Consider the following 17,399-nt stretch of genomic DNA (forward strand, 5'->3'; position numbering starts at 1 on the left):
TTATTTGCTGTAGGGTATAGTAACAGAATCTTCAGTCATGGAAAGAATCTTGTCCAAGTTCTCCGTTTCATCTTAGACTAAAGCAAATCAAGATAGAGTTATTTTAAGTCTCTTTCTCACTATTCTTTCTACCTCTTGACTTCATCTCTCACTCAAACCTTCCCAAATGTTAGCTTTAAATTTTTTTTACATTTTTTACCAACAGATGTAACCCAGCAGCTAGTCTAGGGTTTCTTCTGCTCATCCTTACACATAGTCTATATTCCTAAATAAGTATTTAGAACAGCTGTTTTTCTTTTCACCTATTGTGCTGCTACAATTTGAGAAATTTTGAATTGTGAAACTGCAGATAGCTAGATTTTTAAAAAAAACTTATATCTGGCAGTAGTCACCGCCACCCCAATTTTCCAGGTATCAGGAGCTTAAAAGCACCTGTATGGCCTGTAATGGAAGAGGAGAAATGTAGTTGTGTGGTACACAGCTAAAATTCAGCATAGCCATTCTTAAAGCATTCACTTCCCCATAAGACACAGTCTAAACTTGCATATATTTGCAACCACATGATGAATATTTATTCCAGTCAACACACAATGTCTTATATACAGTAGTATTGTGTCAGTTTGAAATAAGATGGTTTATTAATTGATGTAAGTTTCACATGGCTTTCATAAATGTTTATATACCAGCATCAATGTTCTGTCATAAATTATTCTTGCAACTATATCCAAAGCCCAACTACCTGTCAGAATACAATTTAAATCTACACATTTATCCTGAAAAGATTACATTTTCAGGATCTCTGTGCTTTCCAAATGTGAACCTATCTGACAGAAATGTGTTGATTAGTTTTGCTTGTGTTTAAATAAAACAGTAACCGTGTGGGCATGCTTGTGAATAAAGGGAGAATCATAATTCCTTGTTAATTTTCAAATTACTACTATTCACAATAATTTCTTCTCTTATTTTTCTGAAAGTAACATCTTGTCATTTCTCTTCTAAGTACAAATGATGTTTTATGCATTTTAATGTGATAATGTCTGTAAGGAAAATCCATTGTTTATGACAGTTACGTTTTATCTGTTTGTATATATTTCATTGTATGTAATGTCTCACTTTTTCCTCTTTTTCTTTTGTAGTCACTGGATGGATTTGTATTTGCACTAAACCAAGAGGGAAAGTTTTTGTACATTTCGGAAACTGTCTCCATTTATCTTGGCCTCTCCCAAGTAAGTAGAACATTCACATTCCATTTTAAGGCTCACTCTTTTTAAAATATTCTGGAACTTTTCACATCAATTTGAATTTACAATTTAATGGCTTGGTTTTACACATCCTAGAAGGTGTAAGCTGGAAAAAGAAAAAGTGGGAACTTAAAAAACCCTTTTCTCCCATAAAAATCATTATTAATTTATTGAGAACAAATGAAGTTTCTTTTCTCAGTTGTTTTGAACTTTAAACCTTCATAGCTGTTAGGAAAGGGACACAGACATAGTACTTCCCATGTGCCCTATTACTGGATGTTTATGGAGAATCCGGCTGTTATCCTGGGAGCTGACACAATGGCAAGGAGTCTCTTGGAGTCAGAAAATGCTGAAAGAAACCATTAAAAAGACTTACAGGGAGGATTTCAAGAAGGACAAAGTCTGCTCTTTTTGCACATGTATAAATAAATGAGAAACAGTGCAGTGTAATTGTTTGTTCTTTTGTATCATTTCCTTTTAAAGTCTAAGATTGTATGAAGAGGAAGAATTATTTTTTTATTTGTTACAGTTAACTGAGCTGTCAGTAACTGTGGGATCAGAGATATCCTGAAAAAAATTGGGAAGCCTTGGATGTGTTTTTTTACAAAATGGGTTACTGTGCCTATAATAGAATTACACTTGAAGAACTCAACTATGATAACATTACATCTTTTTTGCATAGAATGGAGAGCTGTATTGGATGTTTTGCTTGCATCGCTGTGATTATTAAGACAGTCCTTGGATTGCAACTTTTCATAATATTATGATTTAATTAGTTGTCCTAAATTAAGTTGAAAATGTTTAACTAAAGTAATCAATTAAGATTTAGCCGTGCTGGCTATGCGTGTATGAACATCTGGAGGAAAGCCAGGATAAAAACCTAATAACAAAAATAATTACAATAACTTAGGTAAAAGAAAAATACCCAGGACTTAAAATAATGAAATACCAATTCAGAACATTATTTATGAAATGTCTATTGGTTATATTGGTTTACATCCGTTCTCTCTCTCTCTCTGTCTCTGTGTGTGTGTGTGTGTGTGTGTGTGTAAGAAAAAGGCAAGATAATTAAGAGCAAAATTCAATATATTTTTATATCTCACTCTGATCTTAGTCTGGAATAAGATGTAATTCCTGCTTTGATTGTTTGGGTGTCCATTTCAAATGTTTCATAATTCGTTACTAGTAAATCATACATTATAAACTCAATTTATTAATGGAGGTTTTTTTTAAAAAAACACAGAATACATTAATGGTTATTATTGTCTTGGGTTCATCATATTATATATTAATCTGTTTTATGCGGTGTCCAAAAAAGTTTAATAAAGCAGCGAAAAGAAGGATGGTTAATCAGTTTAAACAGGTAAATACTAATTAGGAAACTCCTGAAAGGCATCCATCATTATACACTATCTGAAAACAAATTTTACAGCCCTGGTTAGTGGTGTAATCCAAATTCTGTCAAGGCAACTGCATTTTCTGTAATTGAGATGTGTATGTTTGCTTTGCATAACAGATGGCTCTGTATGCTTAGACTGATAGCTAGGAAAATAATAATTGCATTATTCTGGCCAAAAGAATATTAGCTCTTGGGCTGGGGCCATTTTAGGCAGTCCTCCTGCCAGCACAGCATATGCACATATATGGATTCGATTTTCAAGGAAATTGATGCATCTGGAATAGTGTCACCATCTGAAATATCATCTGTTCAAGAAAAAAAAGTTGGCTTTAACCCTGTCCGCATCCTCCTTGCTAAAAGCATACTCCTGTAGTGAGCTGCAGCACCATTACACAAACTTTTTTGAACTACAGGCAGACCCAGCTTTCCACAGATTAGGGCCCTCCAGCTGCCTACAATTTCGGCTCCCATAAACCAAAACCTAGACTCTGGGGCAGGTTATTGCTTTTCTGCTTACAATAGTGGGCTGAATGTAGCATCTGGCCAAACAATAGGGAACACCTTTTTCTTTTTTTAGTCAGTGCTTTGCTGAAAAACGTATGATTAAAAATAAGGCAGTGTAATTGCCAATAAAATGAGTAAAATCTGCTTCCTGAGGTCAAATAGTCTGCTTCAAGGGCCCAGCCTTTGGTTGGAAAAGAAAGGGGGCATCATACTGAGTTCAGGATAGGTTGGCTGCTTTTTAAAAATGTAAGGAAATATTTCTCAAGATCCCTGATGTGATTATTTTCGCCGTTGTTGCAGTGCAAATCCATTCAGAGCAGCTTTGATCCCACTGAGAACACTTTGATGCAGTGGACAGATGCACAGCCCTTTTGATGCCCTGGGGAAGAGCTGTACTGCTCTCTCCATTTTTGAGAGAGGAAATGCACAGCCTGCCAAAACAGAGATTGGCACAGGAGTTGAAGAGGGTCATTATTTAATCTCTATACAATGTATCAAAGTTTCTTGTCTGTTTCCTCTTGGCAAAAAGACCAGCAGAATTAGCTACCTAGGTAAGATTTGGGAGTTTTATTTCTGTTCATGAAAGGTTTTCTTCATACTATATTCCTATCATTCACGTCCTGTTCTTTGCAGCTTAACCATTAGTGGTAGCTTCATTATCATTTTCTTTGGAATTACTGCAGAATTGTGTACACATCTTTGACATTCTGGGTATTTTGACAAGATGGTTTCCTATCTATATGTGTCCAATCACAAAATAGTTATCTAGCATCAGATCATAAAATAGCTATTTATTGAAAGCAAACTGGTGAGATTGCTTCCAGACTCCAAGAATGCTGTACTCTACTTCATCTTCCTTGTTTTGTCTGAAAGAGCCTGGAGACCTTGAGCCATCTTTCCTGTTTTTCAGAATTCATCATACAATCCATAATAATTGTTACAACTATAAATGATGCTTTGGGCTGAAAACCTTTCTAGGCAGTTTTCTATTTCTTAAAAACAAAAGTTCCTTTTCCCCACTTTCTCCAGTACCAAGGGCAGAAATATCCTTCTACTCACCTTTAACATATTTTCCGGGTTGAAGTGTCTGCAGAGTCTTGATAATATGGTGTGCCAAAATGGATAAAACAATAATGGGACAGGTTGTCGCTCCCTGTTGAAGCACTAGTAAAACTTTGGGAAAAGAGAACTCCGTCCCTCTGTGGCCTGCCACGATTGCATCTCTGTGGGAAAGGGGATAGAGAGGGGAATATTATTGAGGTTTAGGCTACAGTGGAGTCAGTCAGGAGGGGAATTGTTCTCCATCTTGGACTGCAAATAAAGGAAGAGAAGGGATGCTAGCCAGTGGTGGGATTCTACCAGTTTCCCTACTGGTTTGGTTCACTTAACGCACGCACACAGTTTTCCAAACACCAGCTGAGATTTTGCAGTGCCAATCAGCGGCGAGGAGCGGTGAGGATAAAGAACAGAAAAGTGCAGGGGCAGGTGGGAAGGCTGATCCTGCACTTTTCTCTTCTCCTCTCAGCTGATCATCAGAGGTTTTTTTTTACTACTGGTTTGGCCAAACAGGTAGCATTTCACCACTGATGCTAGGTTTGTCTCGTCAAAGTATTATAGCCCGCTTAGACTTGGGCTGATTGTGAAGCATTGAGACATTCATGGAAATATGAAACAGACATGATCACAGTGAGCAACACTTCTTCATATAAATGAGCAATTGAGAAAGATACTGATCATTCAGGAGGGAAGGGAATCAAAGCTTATCTATAGATGGCCAAATTTGCATCCTTAGATGCGACAGTTCTAGTTGCTACTAAGGTATTGTGTCTTTGATCTCTGGTATGTTCAAGTAATTTTTATCTCAAAGGCATTGTATATTTCGAATTAGGAGAGCTGCATTTTATATGAGACTGTTATTCAGTTCATATATTTGCCTATAAACCTCCTTTTTAAAAAAAATATTGGAAAAGAAAAAGGAGTGAGCATATTTAAAAGAATAAATGAGTGCTTAAGTTACAAATCTATAAACTATTCCAAATATCATGCTACCTTTCAGAGATTCAGAGATTGCCAGTCTAATAGCCTTTCCAGCAGCTATGATGTTTTCAGTATTCATCACTAACAGTGATTGCAATAATCCACACTAAATTAAGCATTCTAAAACTTTTATTTACTGCAGAAGAAAGCGAACATCAACAAAAATTACTGTGCCAGTGCAAGCTCAAAAAATTTTCCAAGTGTGAAGATCATTGTAGCGACCTGTTATGTTACTGAATTCTTGTTTTTAATAAAAGTGCCAGGAACAAGCTTTAAAGGGCTATGGACTTGCTTTGAATTCATAATACTGTAATTGCCATAAAATAAACACTGCTGGGTTCCTGCTATTAGCTGGCAGAGGTTGCAGATCTTTACATAAACTTTACAGTTTTTCAGGAATTTAATTGTTCAGTAGTGTTCGGTTTGTATTTTTTTGAAAGTAATGCTTCAGTGACATCTTTCTATCTACAGTGTACAGTGTATATGCTATCTTTTCTTCAGAAGTAGAAGGCAGCCTACATGGGATTCTCTCTTAATTTAATTCCCATAATAACCCTATGTAATACGTTGCGCTAAGAAATAGTCATTCGGGGAGTTTCCATGGATGAGTGCAGACTTGAACTTAGATTTCCACAGTGCTACCCCAAAACTTTAACTATAGCACCAGAGTGGTTCTTTTCTTAACTTTGATTCTGTTGCTAAATATTCAAGCTGGTTTTAGAAAAGGCTGAGGAACAAGAAACAATATCGTTGATGCACACTAGATAACTGAAAAAACCAATCATTGTAAAATGAAGTTACTATATGCTTTCTTGATTATAGAAAGCTCTTTCATTGTTTTGATTGATTGTCAAGCTGTGGAATGGCCTTAGGGAAATGGAAATCCTAAAACATCTCATTTTCTTTATGTGAAACCTATACATCTGACAAGAAGACACAATCCAGGCAGAACAAGGTGAAAACAGACTGGTGGCAAGTTGACAAAGGTGTAAGACAAAGCTGTATATTTTCTTCTTATTTATTAAAATTATGCTAAATATATATTGAGGGAGACGAGATTTTTAAATCTAGAGAAAGAAGCACCAATAACCTGCGCTATGCTGATAACTCTTTTCTGAAAGCTGAAAATGTAAATGAACTAGAAGTTCTAGTAATGAAAGTCAAGGAGCAAAAAAATGTGATTAAGATTAAGTATAGGGGAGACCAAACTAATGAGAACAGATACAGCAACCAGTATTCGAATTAACAGCGAAGATATAGAAGTGATGGAGAGCATTTTCCTTTTAGGATCTACTATCAAGAATAAAGGAATAACTAATAAAAAAAATACAGGGCAGATTAGCACTTGGTAAGATATCAATTAAAGTGTCTATACTTACAAAGATCAGAATAATGCTGGAAATGATTTTCCCTTTGACACTCTGTGCAACAAAAGACTTTAAAGTGACAGGATGGAAAGATGGAAAGAGCATGGATGCCACTGAGTATTGGGGGAAAATATATGAATCATAGGATAAATCAGTTCCAGAGCCAAAAAGAAACACAAATAGATCATAGAACAAATCAATCAATCCACATACCAATCTCACTTAAGGAACAAATTATCATATTTTGGGAGCATTATGTGAACAGCTAAGTCTCTTGAGACATCCACAATGCTGGGAAAGGTGGAAGGCAAGAGAAAAAGAGGATGGCCATCAACAAGGTCTAAGAGGAAACAACAGTTGGATGGCACATAAATCATAAAAGCAAGCATTGCAAAAGTAAATTGGTCCACATTTGGAATGTTTCACTTTCACACTTATAAGAGTGATATCAGCAGGGAAAACACCCATGCTAACAATTTCTACACTCAGAGGAAGAAACTTGACAAAGGCATTTAGTGCAACTTGGGATGGATTGGGGGTAGAACACATTGTGACACACAGAGAGCAGTAGCAGCTCTGGGATAGTTTTCATTCCATCCCAATAGCTAATGCAATAAAATCTCCATTTACGCTGCAGTCATATTTAGTTAGTTTATATTGGCTCCATTGAAAGAGCTCATGAAAACATTTTAAAAAATATAAACACTCCAATGTGTTATTGATATTGTACACCAGACCAGTGACCTCACAAGGTTAAAGATTTTTTTTAATCTGAATCTACATTAAGATCCCTTTCAGTCCTGATCATTTTTTGATTAGGGTCTAGAGATCTCCCAGTGTTGTTTTGTTTATAAAATGCAAGCAGCCTTCTATTTTGGCAATCCTCCATAGGAAAGCTCAACTGCATAATAGCAGTTTCCTAGAGTCACTCTCTTTTCTGTAATTTCTGCTTGATCATGTGTGCATGATACTGATAATAAATAGTATACCTTGGTTGGTATATTGGTTTATTTACTGCTTTTATGATTTAATGTTTGGTTTTGATTTGGCATGATGTAGTGACTCACTTTGTTTCCATCTAGTGGTTGCCCAGATATTTTGCAGTCCATATCTTAAAGCCCTAAGATTGTTATCTACTATAGTTGTGCAAAGCTTAGAGGAAGTAATTTTATTCAAAAGAGATTTCATCAAATCATGCTTTCAGATATTATCGCTGTGTCATATCTACACCTTTTAGTTGTTATACAGCAAAGTGTTAGGTTTTCTTTCTCTCTTTTCTGCCCCCTGGTGGTCATCTGGAGTATATCTAGAATCTTGTAGCCCTGTTGATGGTGGTTTCTTAAAATTTCCCTTCTAAAGTGCAGGATGTCAAAGGGGAAATCTGAATTTGGAGCTGGAATGAGAGCCAAAACCTACCTCTCATCACACATAATTCAAATTAGGTGCTCTGACTTTGGAGTGGATATAGGAGACAGAGGCATGTTGTCAGGTCCAAATGTGAATTCCAAGTTTTGTGTATCAGGTTCATACAGATGTTGGATGAGATGGACTTTTGTGACACCAAGGTGGACAGGGATTACAGTTCTCTAATAAAGAGAATAAATGCCAGATTGGATTGGATTCATGAATTAAGTAATCCAAGGACTCCCAAACTCACTCATTCTTGGAAAGAGAAAACTGAGAATATCAATGTCTCAGAAACTAAGCGAGTTCAATGTTTTGATGCCTTTCAGAAAAGGTAATATTAGAATAACCTTTATTGTTTTTAAAATGAGTTCTTTAAATATTGAATTGTAACTGATCAGAATTTTCTCTTTTCTAAATTAAAGCCTTCACCTCAAAATATGCCTTTCGGCAACCCAGAATACAAGGATGCAAATTGCCCCCTTAAAAAGATTCTGCTGAAAAGGGAAGAGTACAGCTGCACACATAATGAGAGCTAATAGAGGTGAAGGGGAATAAAGGATAAGTTGTTGTTTAGGTTGGGTCCTTTTAAAAAACAAAATAGGTGAAACTGAAGTGGTATATTTATGTGCTTTGCTCATATAATAACAAACCAAGCTGTGTATGTTGGATTCCTGAGTATTTGTCATGTAGAATGGCAAATAAAATTAGAGCAACAGCATAGAAGAACAAGGTCAAATAAATGACAGTACTCACACTATTTGTGAAGCTATTCTGAAAGGGAACCAGGTGCCAAATGTGGTTTATTTGAATAATAAAGAAGAATTAGATTCCCATGATAACTTGGCTAAGAGCCAATAACTCACTAGAGGTTAAGGATGCTTTGCAAACTGACATGTAATTCCTTTGCTTTTCTGAAAACCAAGCTTCAACAACTATGTCCCACCTGGTTTTGATGCAAATGTATTTGAAGCTTGTATCTGGCTATTTCCTTAGTTTGGTTACAATATGTTTTCAAAGAAATGTTGATATTTGCATTCCTTTCCCATGCTGCAACTTAAGTTCATATTTTTAAATACAGATTTAGAGAGAAAAAGAGAGTAATTCTGTATATAGTTTAAAAGACATAAAAAGGGGAGCTTTGAAGAAAAAACACCACACTGCCATATTTTTTCTGCCACTCAGTAAATTTGAATGTCCTTGTCCGGAATAATGAATATTCACTGCATATATCCTCACCACACTATTGATAGTGTTTCACAAAGATTTCATCTCATTAAAAAAAAAAAACTAAACAAGCATCATATAATTGCATATGAAATAAACATATTAATAATCATATAGCTTTGAGGGAGATTTGTTTTAACCACTCAAAATTAATTAAAACGTTAATCAGCCCAGGTTTGTTTTTGTTTATAAGTGCATTTAATTGAAAAGAGAGAAGGGGGAACCCATTTTAAAAGATAGAAACACAATGGGGTGCAGGACAATTGAGAAAATAGAAGTATCAAAATGATTCAGAAACAGTACAAGGGACATAGCGCATTATCAGTTTACAACATTTAAATTGATAAATGCTTGGTGGTGGAAGGCCTACAAGGGCACTTTGAAAAGCAAATAGCGACCTGGTGAAGAAATTGATTTCCCTCCCCCCCCGAAAATGACTGCATGATGCATCATTTGACTGCATGCTGTCCAAGTGCTTGACAGAGATAATCTGAGCAATCCCACGGGTGACCTTATCGTTCTCACCAGGGCAACTTTGTCTAGCTTCTGACTTTGTGCATGTCAAGGTTTCTCTAGGCAAGATCCTAAGGGGAAAAAAGTTCCTCTGTTCGATCCAGATATCGAACCACTGTTCAAGGCACCCTCCTCCCCCATCTCCTATCCCCTTTCCCCCCAGAAAGGCAAGGCTTGTTGCTTTGCTTTGTAATTATGAATGAATGGATGAATGAAATAAGGGAATATTATCTGTCATTGTGGTCTAGTTTGGTGCTGCTTTTAAAAGGAGAGGGAAGGATACCTGCCATTCGAGGTTATCAGACTCATCTGAAACACTCCAAAGCATATTACAGACTTCTAAATACAGAAATGTGCCATCTGTCTCCATTCATTCTGATGCCCGGAATTCCTTACAGTATTTTAGGTAAAGGTGAGATGCATTCCCTTTTCTCCCATGACAACTTTTGAAACACGTCAAGTGCAAGTGACAGAAAGCATGAATGCCAACGCAGTGTTCCAAAACATTTTGCTAGAGAAATTCTCTCTTCCTCACCCCCTTCTGCCTTTCCTCTCTTTCTGTGTCTGAAAGGATTTAAATTAGTCAAACACATAACATCCTGTTTCAGGAGGGGATCACCTTTTAAAAGTTAATCCCTGCACATTGTGCATTGCTGTTCACCAAATTGGTAAATTAACAGCTCATAGAATGCAGGAAGCTTTATTGTTTTCAATGCTTTCCAAAGCTCATTACTCACTGTCTTGGGCACCTAAAATTCACCATATTCACCCATTACCTCCTTCCTTCATCCACAACATTAATTCTGAGTGAACAAGACGTGCTTCCTTGCTTTTGACAAGATTTGCTGCGGTCTCATGCGACAAAAACCCAACACTCATTCCAGATTCAGAAAGTAGGATTTATAACAGCATTTTAATTTAATGTTGGATGTCGAACATATAAAGAGATCACAGTAGTACTAGAGCTGAAAATTGATGCCTTTTTTATTAGTGTCCTCTCAGAAGTGGGTGAGCTGCTGTTTGTGCAATGGAGCACAGAGCATCACAGTCAGATGAATGAGGATATGCTATCTGAAAGGAATCATATTTCAAACCACTGCCTTCTTCTATTGATGTGCTCAGAGTTGAAAGGTTATGCTAGTAAATGCCATCCAAATTTCCAACTTTAGAAAGCCATGTAATAATCTACTGGCTCTCATTTTGTAGCCAATTGAAAGCACAACACACAGCTGCAAACATAACATATTTTTCTTTTCATCATGTTGTTAAAGTTGAGATTAGTATTTATAACTCATCACAGTGCTTGGATATTTCCCTTCTGTATGTCTCTATTGTGTTAGACAAATCATTGTAAAGCCATAATGCCATATAAACTTTCCTAAGAAAAAAGTTGTTTGAATACAGTGTGATTTACTTTTGAGTAAACATACATAGAATTGCGTTTGAAATATTTTGCAGAATAAATGGAACTAGGTATGAGTGAAGATGCTAAGAAAATTCAGAATATTTTTTACATATGTCTCAGGTCTACTTTATTTGTTCTTTGGAATATATTTAATAGCCATTAAATTTGAAACACCGAAATCCTTTATGCAAGGGGAAGTCACTAGTTATAATGAATTGTGCAAATTCTTAGAGTAATAAAACACAACCTTGTAGCATGGCCATTTAATGGCTGGAAACTCTTCCTTTTCTGCAATAATTCCAAGCATGAAATGTTTTTTAAAAAAGATTTTCTCTGCCTAATGCTTTCCTGTAATTGTACAAACTGAAGAACAAACCGAATAGTATTTTTGTCATGATGTAGACATATAAAGTACATTATCAAAAAGAATTATTAAACTATTGTTTCAATTAGTTTAATAATTTGTTCAGAAATGATGCCATGAGTGTCCAGTAATTCTCAAGTACTTACATAAAGAAAATTGCAGTAATATTTTGTTATATGGAAAAACTGGCAACCCAGAAATCAACATTTCTCACAGTTAGAAAGAAGCTCTATAACCGCCTTTGTTTCCAGGGCTGATGGTAAAGAATCTCCTTTTGGTTTTTTTTTTTTTTTTTGGAGCATCTTGCAGTTAACAGTTCAAGGACAGTTATCCTAGACCATGTAGGTTCATGTACATTCTTTTCACTGGAGGACCCATCCATGCATGCAATTAATGTTGACCTCTCCATTGAAATGGACAAGAAAGCCACAGTCACTAAAACACTTTCTATGGAAGCATTAGAATTGATTCCATGAATGAGTGTAAAATATAATGCTAACCCTAGCAGAGTGAATGTGTTAATATATCTCAGTGTGAGTTTACTCTCATAAAATTGTCATGCCTTTCTTTAAGAATTAACATTCAATTTATAGGAATCCTTATTTGCTTGAGGATGGCTATTACATTTATTATTATCTACTACATGGCTATTACATTTATCACAACTGAAGTAAAACTTTGTTTTAATAGAAGTTTCCATCTTTCTGTAGTAATGTTACATTTTGTTTTGCTCTGAAATTCATCAATGGCAGCACTCGGTTAGATAGGAATTGGAATGCTTGAATAAGAAACCGAGATTGAAATATCACATTTTTACTTGTGTAAGAAAGGATAGCAATTCAGAAGTATTATGTGTATCTTTAAAATAATATGGTCAGTAATAATTTGAAGTTGCAATATAACAGTATAGAATTTGAATCCAACAATATTAACCCACCTTCTCTTTTTTACCAGCTTTTACTGAAAAATGTTTCTACTTCAGTTTGCTCCTTTGAAAAAAATCTTCATAAAATTAAATCAGGTTCAATATAGGCATTTTTTTTTTACATTTCTGTAATGCACACATGTTTGCAAACAATTTTCCCATTAATACAAGGTACTTTTGTGGTATTCCTCAAAATCTTTCAATGGCAAGCTGTACCACAAAATTCTAAAAATTGCAGAATTCAATGTATACAAGTATTGCAATTCATAAATAGGTTTGAGAAAATAAATTGTGAATAAAAATATAAATGGAACTCCAGTTTCATCCCTGGGCTTCACAAAATTGACTCTTGTATAATAGAACATAATCTCATCCCACTTGTTCTTCATTGAATGCAGCATTCAGTAATTTTAGCAGTTCAGGGGTTTGGGCAATTGTGTGGAATTCTCTCTTTTATAACCAGAAATATAGAGAAAGAGACTAATTGGCGAAATCAAATCTATTCGATGATTTGTGTGAATATGTTTAATGGGCCAGTTGAAGGGGGCAGAAAATACCAAATAATGAAATGTGGGATGAACAAAGGGTAGTAATTTATATTAGATCATTTTATTTGTTGCTAACCAATGTGGCCTGTAAGAAAAGGCTTTAGAATCTCATGTTTATGTGTTGCATGTTTTCAAATATTTTTCATGTAACCTTGGCATCAAGTAACAACTCAGGATCAAGTTAGGTTCAGATGACAGTAGATGACACTGCCAGTATGTTCAATCCTGATGGACTCAAAGTTGGTAAAATGATGATCCAGATTTTGGGGGGTAATAGCGAACTCTATAAAACCATTAAGAGAGGATATAAAGCACTGTAAAGCAGCAAATAAGTCTAACTGCTAAGTGCTATTGCTATTTGAAATGTTTTTGGAGAAAGCAAGTAATAGCACAAGAACATATCAGGATGAATTTAGGAACTGTTCCACTTCCTTGTATCTACATTATGGATGCAAGGGATGGAAAAGCTATTATTACAAAGGAAGCAATTATTAAAATGAAAGAAAAAGTTATTAAAGAGAATAGCTATGGACAGATCTGTGAGTTCACTTTTATTTTAATCATTTATAATTTACATAATTTACTTTATGCATTCATTTTGCTCATTTGTGAACACATAGTTAAACTATACCCATATATTAATGCTTCTGTACATGCTACTATAAGTTTAGAAGCTTAAATGCATTATGACAAATTTGGGAAAAATGGAATCTTACAGCAATTATATAATCTTAATCTTAAATGTAATACTTATTTTAAAATACTTATTTAGCCACTCTTGTAACTGCAACCATGAGTGGTGCACACAACTCTAAAAGCAAATATCTCTCCAAAAATAGCCTGAATAAAAAAAAACTTAAACTCATGGCACCCCAGGACAGCACTCTTTCATACATCTACATACCATCTTACTGGGCTCCAGCATTTTTGTATCCCCACACCTATGGCAAGAGCCAACTCTTCAAGGTATCCTAGAACGCAAGGAAAGTTAGAGCTTACCTGTCTCAATAGTAGTACCTGTGAGAAGGATCTTGGAATCCTCATGGATAAATATGAGCCAGCAATGTGCTACAGCTGCCAAAAAAGATAGCACAGCCCTAGGCTGCATCGACAAAGGGATAGAATCAGGAATTACATAAAGTATTAGTACCACTTTATAATGCCTCGGTAAAATCACATTTGAAATATTACATCCAGTTTTGGTCGCCACGATATAAAAAAGATGTTGATACTCTAGAAAGAGCTCAGAAAACAGCAACAAAGATGATTAGGGCAGGGTTCACCAACCCCCATGCCATAGCTACAGGACTGCAGCCTGTTCGAAACCGGCCACACAAATAATGGACAAGTATGAGCATGTATGCGCGCATGAAGCTCTACTCTCACAAGTGATGGGCAAGCACGCATGTCCAAGCCTCCACTCACATGAGCCGTGGGCCCCTGCACTTGCACACAAAACTCCACTTACACCAGTGGAGGACATTTGAGGAGAGGGTGCTTGTACTTGCGCATGGAACTCCACTTTTGCGAGCACTCCGCTCGGGCAAGTGGAGCTTCACATGCGCGAGTGGAGCTTCGCATGTGATCACAAGCGCCTTCCGCTCAAGTGCCCTCATGCAAACGGAGCTTTGTGTGAGTGGAGCTGCGCAAGTGCCCTCCACTCACATGAAGCTCTATTTGCACAAGTAGAGGGGGTGTGCTCCCACCGTTTGCACCAATGGAGCTATGTGTGCGCATGTGCCTGCAACTCACACACACCCCTCCCCCATGCCAGGCAGGGCCACCAAGGTAGAGAGGTTGGGGACCGCTGGATTAGGGGACTGGAGGCTAAAACATGAAGACGGTTGCAGGAATTAGCGTGTCCAATTTAATGGAAAGGACTAGAGGTGACATGATAAGAAGAAGAAGAGGAGGTCAAAGAAGAGAAGGTCAACCTATTCTTTACAGCATCTGAAAGCAGAACAGAAGCAATGGATGGAAACTAATCAAGGAGAGAACCAATCTAGAAATAATGAGAAATTTCCTGACAGTACAGTGAATCTGTGGAACAAATTGCCTTGAGAAGCTGTGTGTGTTCCATCATTGAGGTTTTTAAGAAGGGATTGGACAAACCATCTGTCTGAAATGGTTTAGGTTCCCCTACCTGAGCAAGGGATTGGACTAGAAGACCTACAAGGTCCCTTCAAACTCTGTTATTCTGTTCTGTTATTCTTACCAAATTTCTAGATTAAGGGTGCGAATATTGATTATATAGCTTTATGTTGACAATTCCAATTTAAGTTATTTTTTCCAGAGCTGCTAGACAATTCATGTTGGAACAATTGTAAATATTACTTTAGGCTAGTCAAAGATTACAACAGAGATTTTTGGCTTAGCTTCTTTTTCCATTGCAGTGGATCTCAACTTAATGCCCTCTGAGTCCAAAACAAAGTATTTTTATAATATTTATTTTATGAAATTTATTTGCCGCTGATCTCATATCCAAAGTACCGGGGTTGCTTTGCATATAACTATATAGCATACATATCACAAATATATATATTTATTCCTATAATTTTATTGTTACAATATTGCCAGTTTATGCTTTGGCGTAGAATATGCCTACTAAACATATTTATTCTACCATACACATACTCTGCACACTCCGCAAAAGAAAAAAAAAACATTTCTCCATGAATAGGTGCATATTTTCTTCCCTTTCAGAAACATATGTTTATCTCTGGTGTTTTTATACATTAAGGGTTTTGTCATATCTATGCGGCTCTAGTTGTTCATTTTGGGTTGCCTTCATGTCAGACAAAGACACCCACATCCTAGCTTACTCAGAGAGAATATCAGCATTGTGCTGATTTCAAATAAAATACTGTCTGTTCATTTCAGTAAATTAATTTTAAGAGGTGATTGAAAAGATGATTGATTCATGAGACTTTTTTTTTCTTTTTGCGAGTTCATTTAACTCAAATATAGGCCTGGGCAAACCTCATTCAGTATTGGCTACCACAGCTGTACAACAGGTTCAGTGATGGGGGGGTAAGGAGGGAGGAGGTTAACCTTCAAAGGAATTTAGTTGAGCAGATGCTACACTGAACTAGTCAGAATAGAAAGGAAATGATATGGCTTTTAAAGGGCACATCTAGCGTATCTTCTGGGCTAAAGTAATTCTGGCAATGCTTCAAAGGATATAACTTTTGATGGTAAAGTAGGTAGGCTACGGAATGAAATCACATATGGCAAGCTGTCAAATTCTTCCTACACACTCAGTACATTTATATAAGTGCAAATGGATGCTGCTTAAATGAAGTTCCTACCAATTTCCTGTTAAAGATTATCTGATATTATTTGATTAAATTATGCGTGTAAAATCTAGGACAACTTTTATGATCAAATATTTTGAAATTAGTTTTCCTTTTGGGAAGATTATACAAAATATGAACTGCAATTAGATTAGCACTTAGATGTGAAAGACTTTTAAAGTTGCAACTACATAAATGCGAGAATCCTGAATTCTTGATGAGAATGTTTTTGTAGGTCAATTATGTCAATTATTATTGGTACTTCATTCTTAATATTTCATTTTTTATAAAGATATATAGTTTACATTTTAATAAGGCTGTTGCTGTTAGATTCTTCACAATTTGTAATATATTGCTATTTTATCATATAAGGTACAGTATATTAATGAAACATACGCATTTCAAATATTTATAAGTAAATTTCAATTTTGATTCCAGATAGTTAGCAACATAAACTCACTATAAGAGACTCGTGATTAAAAAAATAATAATATTCATATATACATAGAAAGAGACTGTGATAAACTAGTAGTATTTTCTTTTTTAAAATCTTCCATATGTGTGCCTTTTCAGTCCTTCATTTGCACTGTCAAACCCTCTCTGTTGTAGGACTTTTCTGAATTATGTACAGGGGTTAGAAGGAATTGACCAAAATCAGGAAGAGAAAACTACAGAGAAAAATCGGGAAGGGAAAAAGACACATTTGCTAAAGAAAACAATACTAAATTGTAGTATATATCTATATATAAAATCCCTTCTCACCCTTGTGTGTAATATTATTGTCTCAATCTTGGGCCATCTACCAGAGGCCTGGGAGTTTGAGGATATCTCAGCTGTTCCTGGCACTGCATTATTCTGGGCAGAGAGACCAGATGATGTTCTTGGGATCTATTAGAGTCATTCTTCCGTCATAGGAGTCATAGCCCGGAGTGCTCCTACTACCATTGGGACCACTTTGGCCTTTACTTTCCACATCTTCTTGAGTTCCTTCTTCAGGCCCCAGTACTTCTCCAGCTATATATGAGACGGATGGATGGATAGATAGATAGAGTGATAGATAGAATGGTAAGTGGTAGAGTGGTAGTATATAGAGTGATAGTTAGAGTGATAAATGAGATGCAGTTTGGTGTAAAGGCTTCAGTCTAGAAACTGGGAAACCAAGACTTCTTGTC

At 36.0% G+C, this 17,399-nt stretch overlaps 1 protein-coding gene across 14 annotated transcripts in view; it reads left to right on the forward strand.

Moving 5' to 3' along the window:
• NPAS3 (neuronal PAS domain protein 3) overlaps positions 1–17,399 on the forward strand; it is a 775,438-nt gene that overhangs the window by 555,626 nt on the left and 202,413 nt on the right. For all 14 annotated transcript variants that reach the window (XM_087921893.1, XM_087921891.1, XM_087921890.1 and 11 more), the window contains one exon: positions 1,137–1,226. In XM_087921893.1, coding sequence (XP_087778019.1) covers positions 1,137–1,226 — 90 coding nt within the window. The remainder of the gene's footprint in view (positions 1–1,136; positions 1,227–17,399) is intronic.

Source organism: Pseudonaja textilis, chromosome 1 (genome assembly GCF_049901715.1).
Source record: "Pseudonaja textilis isolate UNSWEBS1 chromosome 1, rPseTex1.2, whole genome shotgun sequence".
NCBI lineage: Eukaryota > Metazoa > Chordata > Lepidosauria > Squamata > Elapidae > Pseudonaja > Pseudonaja textilis.